This window comes from Prionailurus bengalensis, chromosome D1 (genome assembly GCF_016509475.1).
Source record: "Prionailurus bengalensis isolate Pbe53 chromosome D1, Fcat_Pben_1.1_paternal_pri, whole genome shotgun sequence".
NCBI classification, from domain to species: Eukaryota; Metazoa; Chordata; class Mammalia; order Carnivora; family Felidae; genus Prionailurus; species Prionailurus bengalensis.
The window spans coordinates 104,455,818-104,469,207 of record NC_057346.1 but is presented as its reverse complement, the minus strand read 5'-3'; the positions used below and the strand labels follow the sequence as shown (position 1 = coordinate 104,469,207).

Below are 13,390 nucleotides of genomic sequence, written 5' to 3'. Positions count from 1 at the left end.
GAAACCCAGATGTGTGAGGTTCTGTGCAGAAATTAGTCTTGGATGTGACCAAGTCACCAAAATCACCAAGAAATGCCAAAAATGGTGCTCTGCTGTGCACAAAATGTATGTGCAACTAGGAAACGAAAAGGTGGAGAATGTATGGGTCTGTTTGGAACAAAAAAGAGGAAAGAAAACAGACAAGCATCGTTTATAAATTTGCTTTTGTTTTTGTTTTTGGCAAGAACAAACTCAAGATCCCAAGTGCTTCCTCAGAAGCATGCCCAGGTCGACCCGTCTTCATAAAACAGGTGTATTGGGGTACCTAGGTGACTCATTGAGTTGAGCGTCTGACTTCGGCTCAGGTCATGGTCTCACAGTTCATGAGTTCGAGCCCCACATCCGGTTCACTGTTGTCAGAGCAGAGACTGCTTGAGATCCTCTGTCCCCCACCCCCCTGCCCCTTCTCTGCTCATGCTTTCTCTCAAAAATAAATAAACATAAAAAGAAATAAACTGGGCTTATTGATTTTCACAGAATCCCCGGCCTGAGAGAGGCCACTCATCCCTTTACCAGCTGATATCCTTGTAGGCTATTCAAGCCACCTTCCTCATCTTGAAGGACAAATTCCTCTTCTTGGCTTCACTACAGTTTCTAGCTTTAATCTACATAATATAATGTACAGGAGCATCGTTAATGTTCAAACCCCTTTTGTGATTCACCATAACATTTCAAAATGGGCTGTGCATGGGCACACACACACAGACACACATGCACCCACTAAAGTGCCCTCATAACAAAGTGACCTCATTAAAGGTCCCAAACTTGAATCCCTTACCTGAGAAGCAGAGCCTGCCATTTGGTTGCACATACTGACCTTAGGAGACGCTAACCGTCAAAGAATATTCTCCTGTAGGGCAGACGTGCATCTGAGTGTTGGTTGGGTCAACGTCTTATTTCCTACTGTCAGAGGCAGACGACAGCTCCAAGAATCACCTCTGCACGGTCCTCCCACAGTCCCACCACACTGCTCTGTGGTGCCTCTGACATGAGCACCAGTCTCCCAGGCCCGGACCCGATATTTCACCGCAGGGAATAGTTTTGGATGTGACTGCTAACTCGAACAGCTAGACTCTCCTTCTGGGATGAAGCTCCCTTGAGTGTTATTAAGAAGTCATGTACTGGAAGATGTGTGTAGATGCCTTGATTTCAACCCAGTGAGACCTTTGTCAAACTTCTAAGCTACAGAACTGTGAGATAATTAATGTATGTGGTTCGAAGCCACTTAGTTTGTGGCAATTAGTTTACAGTAGTGATAATAAACTAATACACTCAGATTCCTCAGATCAAACTATGTAGAGGCCACATTTTACATGTACTTACGTGTAAAGCTTACATGTAAAGCTCCTTCATGAGGTCACATGGAGGTCTATGGTATATGAACTAAGATTGGTTGCAAAATAAGACATAAGGAAAAACAAAGGGGATGTGTGTATGTTTGAACTTAAAGAAGAAGGTAAGATGATCTGATATTGAATAAAGATCTTCTTTAAGTAAACCTTTTCCCATAATTTTCATAAATTGAATCACTTCTTTTAGGAAGAAAGAATAATTATCCTTAATCAAATGTATTCATTTGGATTAAAAATAACCTTGGGCTTAGAGCCCACATAGCTTTGCCTGAAGGGGGGCTCATAGGGGGAGCCTGCCTCCTTAAGAGGCAGGAATCTGCTTCCGTAAGTGGTAGAACCTCAGGGAAAATGAACAGAACCCCCAGTAGGCTGTATTTCAGCCCATTCCAAGCTTTTTTCTTCCTAGGCAGATGCTTTGCTTGATGTCCTATTGATACGTGTAATCAGAAGCATCATAAAGATTGGGAAATGCATCTTCTCCCTGGAGAAGTGGGGGTAGGAGCAGATAAAAGATGTGTTCGTACTGTTCATCCGTCGAATATCTAATGGCAAAATGTTTACCGAGCATCCACCATGTTCCAGGCCCTATGATTCCGGAAGTCCTAAAAGCAGAGAGTTGCATGTTGCTTCCCATCTCATTCCTTAATATCATTTTTGAAACCTTGTCTCTCACCATAGACCATAGATGGATGGTCTCACTTGGATATCGCATATCATAGATATTGCATATGTATAGACATTTGAAATGTCTATAGCAGGGGTGTCTGGTTCAGTCGGTGGAGCATGTGACTCTCGATCTTGGGGTTGTGAGTTCAAGCTCCATGTTGGGTGCAGAGATTACTTAAAAATGAAATCTTTTTAAAAAGTTGATCTGGTCTAATCATTTGATCTGATCATTGTTATTTTTTTTATTAGATTTTAAAAAATATTTATTTTTGAGAGAGAGAGAGGCAGAGTGTGAGTAGAAGAAACACACACAGAGAGAGAGAGAGGGAGACACAGAAGCTAAAGCAGGCTCCAGGCTCTGAGCTGTCAGCACAGAGCCTGACACAGGGCTCAAACTCATGAACTGTGAGATCATGACTTGAGCCAAAGTCAGACGCTTAACCAACTGAGCCACCCAGGCGCTTCTGATCATTGTTATTAATACAATTGATCTGATCATTGTTATTAATAACTAAATACTTCTCTAGCTGTGGCTGATACTATCATTCTATCATTCTGCTTGTCAATAAGGGCTCAGTACCTCTGAATCATCTCTGACATTCCCCACGACCCTTTTTTTTTGTCTTTTGTAACCTTTTCTGAATAAATTAATTTCAGGTTTCTTTAATAATTTGCAATAATTTTTCATAATTTACTTCTAGAACTTTGTTGGTCCTGGACCTGATGTTCGTGCTCTTGTGCAATCCCCTCGTCTTGTGTGTGGACTGAATTTAGTGATTTGCTTCTGGTGAACAGAGGTACAGCCAAAGTGATAGGATGTCACTTGTAAGAGTAAGCTATAAAAGACCGACTTCTATCTTGCTGCACACTCTTTTGCCTTGATTGTTCAGTCTGATGAAGTAAGCTGCCATATTGGAGAGAGGCTGGAAGATCGTCTCCAGCCAACATTCAATAAAGAACTGAAGCCCTTAGTCCCGCAGCTCAATGTTCGGGCCAACAATCATGTCAGTGAGCTTGGAAGCAGATTTTTCCCCAGTCGAACCTTGAGATGAGACAACTCCCAGCTGACATTTGACTGTTGCTTTGTGAGAGACCCGGAAGCAGAAGATTTAGCTAAGCCATGCCTAGTTCCCAACACACATAAACTGTGCTTTTTGATTTTTTAAAAACCTGCTTCCTTTAAAAAAATGTTTTTATTTATTTATTTTAAGAAAGAGAGAGAGGAAGAGAGAGAGAGAGAGACAGAGAGAGAGAGAAAGAGAGAATCCCAAGCAGACTCCACGCTGCCAGTGCAGAACCCAACACAGGATTCAAACCCACAAATTGCAAGATCATGACCTGAGCCGAAACCAAGAGGCAGACACTTAACTGACTGAGCCACACAGGCACCCCAAAAACTGTTGTTTTAAGCCACTAAGTTTTGGGGTAATACAATATAATAGTAATAGATTACTAACACAGCACTGAACTAATAGTCTTCTTTATTGAGTAAGAGCTATATTGACAACATTCTCTTTCAGACTTGAAAGACTTTGAATTTCTCAAAGAAGTCCAGAATGGCAGGATCACTCCTAAACCAGCTGATTTGTGCATATAGATATGTTGATTTGCTTATGAAAAATACAGTGTAAATGTAAAATCAAGACTTCTTCATATAGAAAAAAAAATCATAGGTGATAGGACCAAGCATATGTGACCTGTGTAAAATAAGCTAGAATCAGTTTATATGTATTAGTTAACTAAGGAAATGTCTCTACCTGGAGAAAAATATAAATACAAATAATTATTTGATGTCATGTTGAAAGAGAAGTAAATTTATACATTTTTAATGTTTATTTTTTGAGAGAGAGAGAGAGAGAGACAGAGCTTGAACAGGGAAGGGGCAGAGAGAGAGGGAGACACAGAATCTGAAACAGGCTCCAGGCTCCAAGCTATCAGCACAGAGCCCAATGTGGGGATCGAACCCACAAACCACGAGATCATGACCCAAGACGAAGTTGGACATTCAACTGACTGAGCCAGCCAGGTACTCCAAAAGAGAAGTAAATTTAATGTTTTCATGAATTCAATTGCTATCCCTCACTGCGTTTGATCAGGTTATTTTGCATGTGTAAACAATCTAAGACAGCTTCCTGGGTGCCTTTTGCTGGATTGCTGTCATTTGTAGGGTCCTACACTTGGGAACATAAACTCTGATTGTACACATCTTTGGTTAGTTAAAATTCCACCCAGTCACAAAGGTTTTGTTCAAGGTAAAGTCAGCAGAGGGACAGAAAAGAAAAAGGCATCGTTGTGAAAAGTACATAGGATCTGGAGAACAATGATACCAGAGCAAAGATGGAGCCAGGTGGTAAATGATCATTTGTTCCGCAGATGAATCTAACTGAAGACAAAACTTGGTCTTTATTGGAATTTTAATGCTTGGGGAAGTACGTCTGATATTGGAAAATAATTCAGAACATTTTTGAGTGGTGGCAATGGAATAGAACACAGGAAAGGACAATCAACAAACAGAAAGACACTCATCTCTGTAGAAGCTTCTGCATTAATAAATGTTTGTTTACAATTAGCCTATGGCAACTATGGGGAGAAATGAGGGTTGTCTTCCATAAGGGTGTCTTCCAGACCTATCTTCTTTGGGCACTTTACTCCAGTGTTTTTTCTTTGCGGACTTGGTCTTCCAGTTTATTGTCATTCTAATTCCCAGGATTACCTTGATCCCCTTCCCCTTCTTTTAAATTAAATTTTCTTTCTCCCAATTTTCTTCATTTCAGTTTAGTTCTTTGTGCATTCCAAGGGTCTAGCAGTATTTCCAGCACATCTATATATTAGGAGAATCCTTTTAGAGACAAAGTCTTAGTCTCTGTAATCTTATCCAATCGTGATTTCTTAGCAATGAATCATAAATGTGGAAGAGATCATTAGAGTTCACCATTTTTCACGTTCTCCTTTTCTTTCTGGGAATAGGGCTAGATTACATTCTCCAGATTCCTTTGCAGGGACCTGGGACCATATGATCAAGGGCTGGCTGATGAAATGTGATCAGAAGTGGTACATATCACTCTCAGGACTGGCCAATAATGATCCCTCCCCTCTCCCTATAATTCTTAATCCTCTCTCCCTTTCTCCATTTGTTAGATGAATGGAGAGATTCTAAGGATGTAGAGAGAGGTAGAGCCCAAAGTGGAAGAAGCTTATCTTTGTAAATGACTGCATGGAACAGCTCTTTCTAAGGACCAGCATCAGTTTGTGCCATGAGCAGGAAATAAATTTCTACTCACTGCAAAACATCTTTTGAAGCTCTCAGGTAAAGTGCCTACAACATTTCTTTTAAAGCTCTCTGGTTATTAAGTACTTTGATTTTGTCATAGCATTTGATCTACTCTGATTGACACATGAATGCCAGCTTCTGTGGCTTGAGCGTAATCATGAAGAGAGACATCGTCTAGCAAAGTCAATAGGTCCCAGCAAAATATCAGCTGGACTGTTAGGTAAAACTTTTGCTAATGCTATTCTCATTCCTCTCATTACAGACACTAGAAAATTCCCAGATTCAACAATTAAACATTCATGCTTTTCATGACTCTTTCTTTACCTTCTAATGGATTGAGTGGAAAATATTAAGGAGTTTTGGGGTCCCTATGTGCAGAAACAGTGAGGAATTTGGGCCTGGCTCACCTGTGATTGGGATAATCTTGCTATACAGTGAGGAGACAGTTTTTTCTCCAGGGGGAGTGCTTAGCATCTCTATTTGCTTAAGCCTTGCACAAATCCAGGTGAGTTGTCCATAGCCTTTACCCATCATTGTTATTTCTTGATGAATACTCCCGCTCACAGTATTATCTTCTGTCTAGGAGGAAACCATAGCTTTGGAGTGATTTGAGGATCCTCTCTCCCAATAGAAATCACAGATTTACATTGCTTAAGGGACAACAAATGGAGTTCTCTCCTAACTTTCCTTGTAAATGTCAACTAGTGGTACTCACTCCATGAGTGTACTACTTCATGGCTATGTTTAGCTCACTGTTGCACAAATGTGGCATACTCTTACACCGTTCTTTCCATCTGTAATACTGATTTATTTTCTTGTTGTTTTTCTCTGTCTGTTCCCCTTGACAAGGTCTACTCACTGTAAAACATCTTTTGAAGCTCTCAGGTAAAGTGCCTACATTTCTTCATTAGAGCATCTTGGGGTATGGCTCTCGGAAAGTGACTATGTTTAATCTTTCTGCAGCAATCTGAATCCTAGTACTGTCAGGCATACGGTGCATGTTCTGTGAGATATTTGCAGAATGAATAATTGAAAGTGAGCAATGGAAGTCATGAGTGAACCTCAGCTTAAAGCAGTGTCACCTATAAGTCCTCAGCACACACTATACTATAGGACCATCCTCTTTGAGGACTCCATGATATCCATAGATGCCCTTTTGTTTTTGGCATTAAAGTGATCTCTTCCCATTTTGAGAAAGTGAAATTTAATGTCTACTTTTACATTTCGGTGCTATCTCATTCTCATAGAATTTAAATCCTTTCTGAATGCCCTAGTCGTTTTTTTAGTCTCCCCATGGCTGACTTCATTTCCTGATTCCTCAGTGTGTAGATCATAGGATTGAGCAAAGGGGAGATGACGGTGAAGGTGACAGAGATGGCAGTATCTGTGGGGAGGGCAGTGAAGGGCCGGGCGTAGACATAGATGCAGGGCACAAAGTGCAGGGTTACCACGGTGATGTGGGAGGTGCAGGTGGAGATGGCTTTCCTCCTTCCCTCCCCTGCGTGAGACCTCAGCATCATTAGGATGACCGTGTAAGATATGAGGAGAAAGAAGAAAATCAACCAACTGACCAGTCCGTTATTGGAAATCATCAGGAGCTCTAGAGTGAAGGTGTCGGTGCAGGCGAGTTTGAGGACCTGGGGAACATCGCAGTAGAACGTGTCAAGAACATTGGGTCCACAGAAGGGGAGGGGCAGCAACAGAGAAATCTGCACGATGGAGTGGACAAAGCCCCCCACCCAGGAGGCCAGCACCAGGCTAGTACATCGTCCCTTACTCATGATAGTCATATAGTGAAGGGGTCTTGAGATGGCTACATAGCGATCAAAGGCCATCACAGAGAGAGAAAAAACATCTGCTCCTCCAAGAAGATGGAAGAAGAACATTTGGGTGACACAGCCATTGAAGGAAATGGTTTTTCTCTCTGATAGAAGATCAACTAGGACCTTGGGAGCAGTGATGGAGGAGAAGCAGATGTCAAGCACAGAGAGATTGCGGAGCAGGAAGTACATGGGGGTGTGAAGGTGAGACTCACAGGTCACAGTGACCATGATGAGGAGGTTTCCCAGCAGAGTTGTCATGTACACCAAAAACAAGAAGCCAAACAAGACCCAGCTCAGCTCTTGAGACTGAGTAATTCCCAGGAAAATAAATTCTTTCACTCTGGTGTAGTTTCCCTGATCCATTGGGTCACAGATCCTTTTTTCAAGTATATCTTTGGAAGAAATAACAGAGCAGTTAAAGAGTGTGTTATATAATCTCCTGTTTTCTTTTCTGGCACTTGAGTTTTGGTGTTTGTCTTAGGAGGAAGCTCTTGCAATGCATGAGCTGTGCCTGCAATTCAGCATGCCACCAGTAGGTGGAGGATTACCTGTGTTTTTGACTCCATCATCCAAGCAGATAGGTTTTATCACTGTGGTCACTGAAATACAGGTGACAGGTCTGTGAACTTATTCAATTGTACTTTTACCATATAATCTGAAACTGAAAATAATAATAAGCATAAATTCGACTCTGTGAAGAATTTTGCTCACAAAAGATATTACAAGAATTAAAAGATAACCCACAAATGGGACCAGATGTTTACAATATATATATCTGAAAAAATATTCATGTGTAGAATATATTTAAAAACTTCTACAAATCAGTCAAAGAAAAAGATGATGACTGAATCAGAAAATGGCAAAAGACACCAACCAAAACTGTACAAAATAGAACATCCAAATGCCAGTTCAATGTCATTAGTTATCAGGGAAATGTAAATTAAAATTACAGGAAGAAACTACTGCATACACACAAACATGGCTAAATTGAAGACGATGAGAAATACCACATGATGGTGAAGATGTATATCAACTGGAATGTACATACATACACTGCTGAAGGGTGTATGAAACTTGTGCAGTCAAATTGCTGTTGGGTTATAGCGGCTAATGCTGTGCATGTATCAGTTAGGATGGAAATATATGCATAAGAACATTTAGTCCACTCCTAGGAAATATAACATATGCTCATAGCGCTGTGTGTAATTGCTTCAAACTGGAGAATGACAAAAAATACCCATCATGAGTAGAAAAGATACACTGGGTCAAATCCACACAGTATTGTTCATCAGTGGGGATGAGCTACACTATGTGTATTGGTATAAATGAACCTCATTATGTTTATAACGTTGAGCCAAATAACCCAGGCACAAAGGAACGTACACTCTCTTAGTTCGTCCATATAAAGGACAAAAATATACAAAGTTAAAGGAAACATGAGGGAGATTTCCGAGGTGCTGAAGATGTTCTGTTTCTCGATCAGGGTGATTGTTATAAAGGCGTTTTCAGCACGTGTGAAAATTCATTGAACCGTGCATTCACGGACATTTTTCTGTATGTATGTACGTTATACTTCCGTAAAATGTAAAAAATAATGAGCATATAGCGATTGTAACATTTTAATCTCATGTCTAAAGAATGAATTTCATTTCAAGTGAGAGTTGATGGATTACTCACTTTCATAATGGCTACTTTTATAGTTAAAAGGCAACCTGAGAGTTGCCTTCTTATTTTCCTCTCACTTAGGGACTTATTTTATTTTTGGTAGAGAGAACACATGAGCAGGGGAGGGGGCAGAGAAAGAGGGAGACAAGAGCTGTCAGCGCAGAGCCTGATGCAGGGCTTGAACTCCCAAACCATGAGATCATGACTTGGGTTGAAGTTGGATGCTTAACCGACTGAGCCACCCAGGTACCCAACACTCAGGGACTTCAGATCATCCCAAATCCTTGTGTTATGCAGGATGCCCGCTTGTTCTTTCTCTGACTCTGGTTTTTAATTTTTGGATTTCTTCTTTTGTTTTGCTCTTCTAATCGTAGGAAAAAAAAATCCTTAAGTGACCACTGCCCCTCATGGTAATATACTTTTTGCTCACACAAAAAAATAAGATAAAGAGATCCCTCCTCATTCCAATATCATTTGTTCAGATTCATCTCAGTCTCCCTGTGTTGGAGGTTTATGTAACGACATGGGGTGACAAGAATAGATGTTTAGAATAATGACTGTGGTAGATTTCAGGACTCCAGGATCCCAGAATTAAGAATCCCCTGCACTATTACGTACCATGGCTAGAAGGTGGAGAAATCATTCCAAAAGGAGTCTGATCAACCTGGAATGTAGAAAGGATGACAGCCACCCACTCCAGAATCTTGCTTTTGAATCCTCAAATAAGTTAACAGGTTGCAGATCTTCTGCTCAGGAAACCACTGTGACAATGTATGTATGATGCACATGTATGTGCTTACATATATTTACGTAAAAGGGGAATTATTATGAAAAATTGGCTTGCACTATTATGGAGGCTGAGAAGTCCCACAATCTGCTGTGTGTAAGCTACACATGCAGGAAAGCTGTTTGTGTAATTCAGTCCTAGTCTGATGCCCTGAGAACCAGGGAACCAGTGGTATAAATGATGAGATGAGATGACATGCTCCAACTCAAGCAATGAGGCAGTAGAGAGGGGGCAAGTTTCTCCTTTCTCTAACTTCTGTTAAACCGTTCAGGCCACCAAAGGATTGAATGACATCTGCCTTAGTTGGGAAGGGCAATTCATCTGCTCTACTGAGTCCATCAATTCAAAACTTAACCTCATCAGGGGCACCTGAGTGGCTCAGTTGGTTAAGCATCCGACTTTGGCTCAAGTCATGATCTCATGGTTCAATGGTTCAAGCCCCACATTGGGCTCTGTGCTGACAGCTTGGAGTCTGGAGCCTGCTTCAGATTCTGTGTCTCCCTCTCCCTCTCTGTCCCTCCCCCGTTCATGCTCTGTGTGTCTCTCAAAAATAAATAAAACGTTAAAAAAATTAAAAAAAATTAACCTCATCTGGAAACACTCTCACAGACATACCCAGAAATAATGTTTAATCTGGCCACCCTGTGGCCTGTCAAGTTGATACATAAAATTAACCATTATGATGATGTTGAGATGATCTTTTAGAGGGGAAGGTAACTCAAAAATCTGTCCTTCCTTCCTTTTTTTTCTTTTAATGCTTATTTACTTATTTTGAGAGAGAGAGAGAGAGAGAGAGAGAGAGAGAGAAAGAGTGCAAGTGGGAGAGGGGCAGAGAGAGGGAGAGAGAGAATCCCAAGCAGGTTCTGTGCTGTCAGCACACAGCCCGATGCAGGGCTCCATTCCATGAGCTGAACTGTGAGATCATGACCTGAGCCGAAATCAAGAGTCGAAAGCTTATCCATGGAGCCACCCAGGTGCCCCTATTGGTCCTTTCTTTAAGAAGTTTATGGGGCACCTGGGTGCCTCATTTGGTTAAGTGTCCGACTCTTGATTTTGGTTCAGGTCACAATCTCACGGTTTATGAGATCGAGCCCCAAGTTGGGCTCTGTGCTGACAGCTCGGAGCCTGCTTGGGATTCTCTCTCTCCCTCTCTTTTGTCCCCCCCCCCCCCCCATGCCCTCGCTCTCAAAATAAGTAAATAAACATTACAAAAAGAAGTTTAGCGTTAGAACAGTAAGAGTGTTGTAGCTTGTGGAATCAGTGGAAAGAAAAGTGGGGGGGGGGTGTACAAAATCATGGGGGACATACACAAAAACCATTTCCATTTAGGTACATAATGTTTGTAAACCCTGTCTGGGACTTCTGCTGGACAGTATCATCCCACACTCGCATTTGGGATACACGTGAGAGGATCATCTGGAACACTTACACAATTTGGGTTTTATCACTTCCTAGCTGGTGTGACCTTTGGCAAGTTACTAATAGTACCAAACTCATGAGATTCACAGGGCATGGCTTAGATGTAGTTTTCGGCCTACACCATTATAATTTATCTGTACCATGATGATAAATGAGACCTACCTCATACACAGGATCCTTCTAAGGAGGAGGTGAGGTTGTATGTCTGTCTTGGAAACTGAAAGGTACTGAGGAAGCTGATTCTGCCAGTGATGACTCAGTGTTGCCAGCCTCAGGTGAGTGCTTCTGCCTTATACCTGCCGGGTCCATCTGTGGGGGCTTGTCTGAGAGTGGCTCATCTTGCTATTTTTTTTTAAGTTTATTTATTTTTGACACAGAGAGAGAGCAAGCGTGAGCTAGGGAGGGGCAGAGAGAGAGGGAGACACAGAATCTGAAGCAGGCTCCAGGCTGTCAGCACAGAGCTTGACGTGGGGCTTGAACTCACGAACCATGAGATCATGACCTGGGCTGAAGTCGGATGCTTAACCCACTGAGCCACCCAGGGGCACGGCTAATCTTGCTATTGACCCCTGTGGTTCAAAGCTCTCTTCCCAACACTTTGGGGTAAATGAAAAATGCAATCTCTCCTTTAGCAATAGTTTTCTTTTCTGCTTAGGGATTTGAGCTAAGCATATGTCCAAAAAAAAATTCAGAGTATTGTATCACATATCTGCTTATAAACACCAATAAATTTATTTTTGTATGCAGTCATAAATATAGGTATAGTCATAAAAAGTCTTTAGATAGAAAATGAACTATAGGGGTGCCTGGGTGGCTTAGTCGGTTGAGCATTCGACTCTTGATTTTGGCTCAGGTCATGATCCCAGGGTCTTGAGATCCAGGTCTGTGTTGGGCTCTGTGCTGAGCATGGAGCCTTTTTGGGATTCTCTCTCTCCCTCTGCCCCTCTCCCCCACTCGCGTGCTCTCTCTCTCTCTCCCAAATTAAAAAAGAAAGAAAGAAAATGAACTATAATCCTCAGTTCGAAAGGCAGTCATCAGGCTATCAGGCCCGGCAGGCAGGGGAGGGTGGTAGTGGTGGTGGAGAGGGTCCATGCAACTTTCAAAGTCTCAGCCTTATGCAAATATGGGCAGGATAATGGAGCTCTGCTCTGCTTATTTTTTTCCTGCTTTTAGTGAACATTTATGGAGTGTTTCTTATTTGCTATACCAACTGTTTCACTTTATCTCTTCCAAAACCTGTAATATCCAGATGAAATAGTTATTATTTTGATTTTGTTGATGAGGACACTGAGGCGCAGAAAGATTAAGTAACTTGCTCAAGGTCTCACAGCTGGCAGAGCCTTGTCTCAAACTAAGATTTGTCTTATTGCAAAGACAGATGCTCTTAACTACTGCACCTGTACTTCTTCCCAGTGTTGATCAGCCCGTCCCAGAAAACGTCGCAGAGAAAAAAATAATCTTTTCCTATCAAGGGAAAGTAGTATGCGAGTGTTAGGAGATTGCACATCCTCTCCTGTGAGAGGATGTCAGAGTGACTGAACAAAAAAAGAAAAGCAGAGTTCGAAAGAGCAGGCTTTGCAGTCTTCAGAGGTACCTTCATCAAGGTACCACATGCAGTGCTCCAGTGCAGGGCGCAGAAATGAGATCTGAGTAGCATTACTTTAAATATAAACTCCTCCTGGATATGATGGATCTGCTGGGTTCCTATGGATGCTATCTTTTTACAAAGAGTGGGAAAGCTACTTTGAAAGTATATTGTGCATATTGCATCAAAACACATGCATAATAGTGAGTGTGAGGGGGAAATGGACAAAGAAATACAATCTTATGTGTCTTTGCAAGGTCAAAATACAGATCATAAGAATTTCTTAAAAATCACTCCCAAGGTGGGGCACCTGGGTGGCTCTGCTGGTGAAGCATCTGACTTCGGCTCAGATCATGATCTCATAGTTCGTGAGTTCGAGCCCTGCATTGGGCTCTGTGCTAACAGCTTGGATCCTGCAGCCTGCTTCAGATTCTGTGTCTCCATCTCTCTCTCTGCCCCTCTCCCACTCATGCTCTTCCTCTCTCTCAAAAATAAATAAACATTAAAAAGAAATCACCCCAAGGAGACCTCATCCTTTGGAAACAAGGTTGTCAAGCTTGGACAGAGCTACAGCCTGAGGGCTACCCTCACATCCCAGCTTCCCACTGAGCAAATGCTGCACATTCTCTACATGGAATGGAATTTCTCATGTCACAGTTTTCTCTTTCCCAATATTGAAAGGCCTCTATCCTTAATTGAATCCCTAAAAATTTTAGGAGCATGATTCATGCTCATCAGCACATAAGGGCACAGATAAACAAGCTAACCATTAAAACACCTTAC

General features: G+C 41.7%; 1 protein-coding gene across 1 annotated transcript; it reads right to left on the bottom strand.

Annotated features, from left to right (window-relative positions):
- Positions 1-6,578: 6,578 nt before the first annotated feature.
- On the bottom strand, positions 6,579-7,514 carry LOC122482841 (olfactory receptor 4D9). Its single transcript, XM_043579134.1, has one exon. It carries the CDS (start codon positions 7,512-7,514, stop codon positions 6,579-6,581), a length of 936 nt encoding a protein of 311 aa, XP_043435069.1.
- Positions 7,515-13,390: the final 5,876 nt, after the last annotated feature.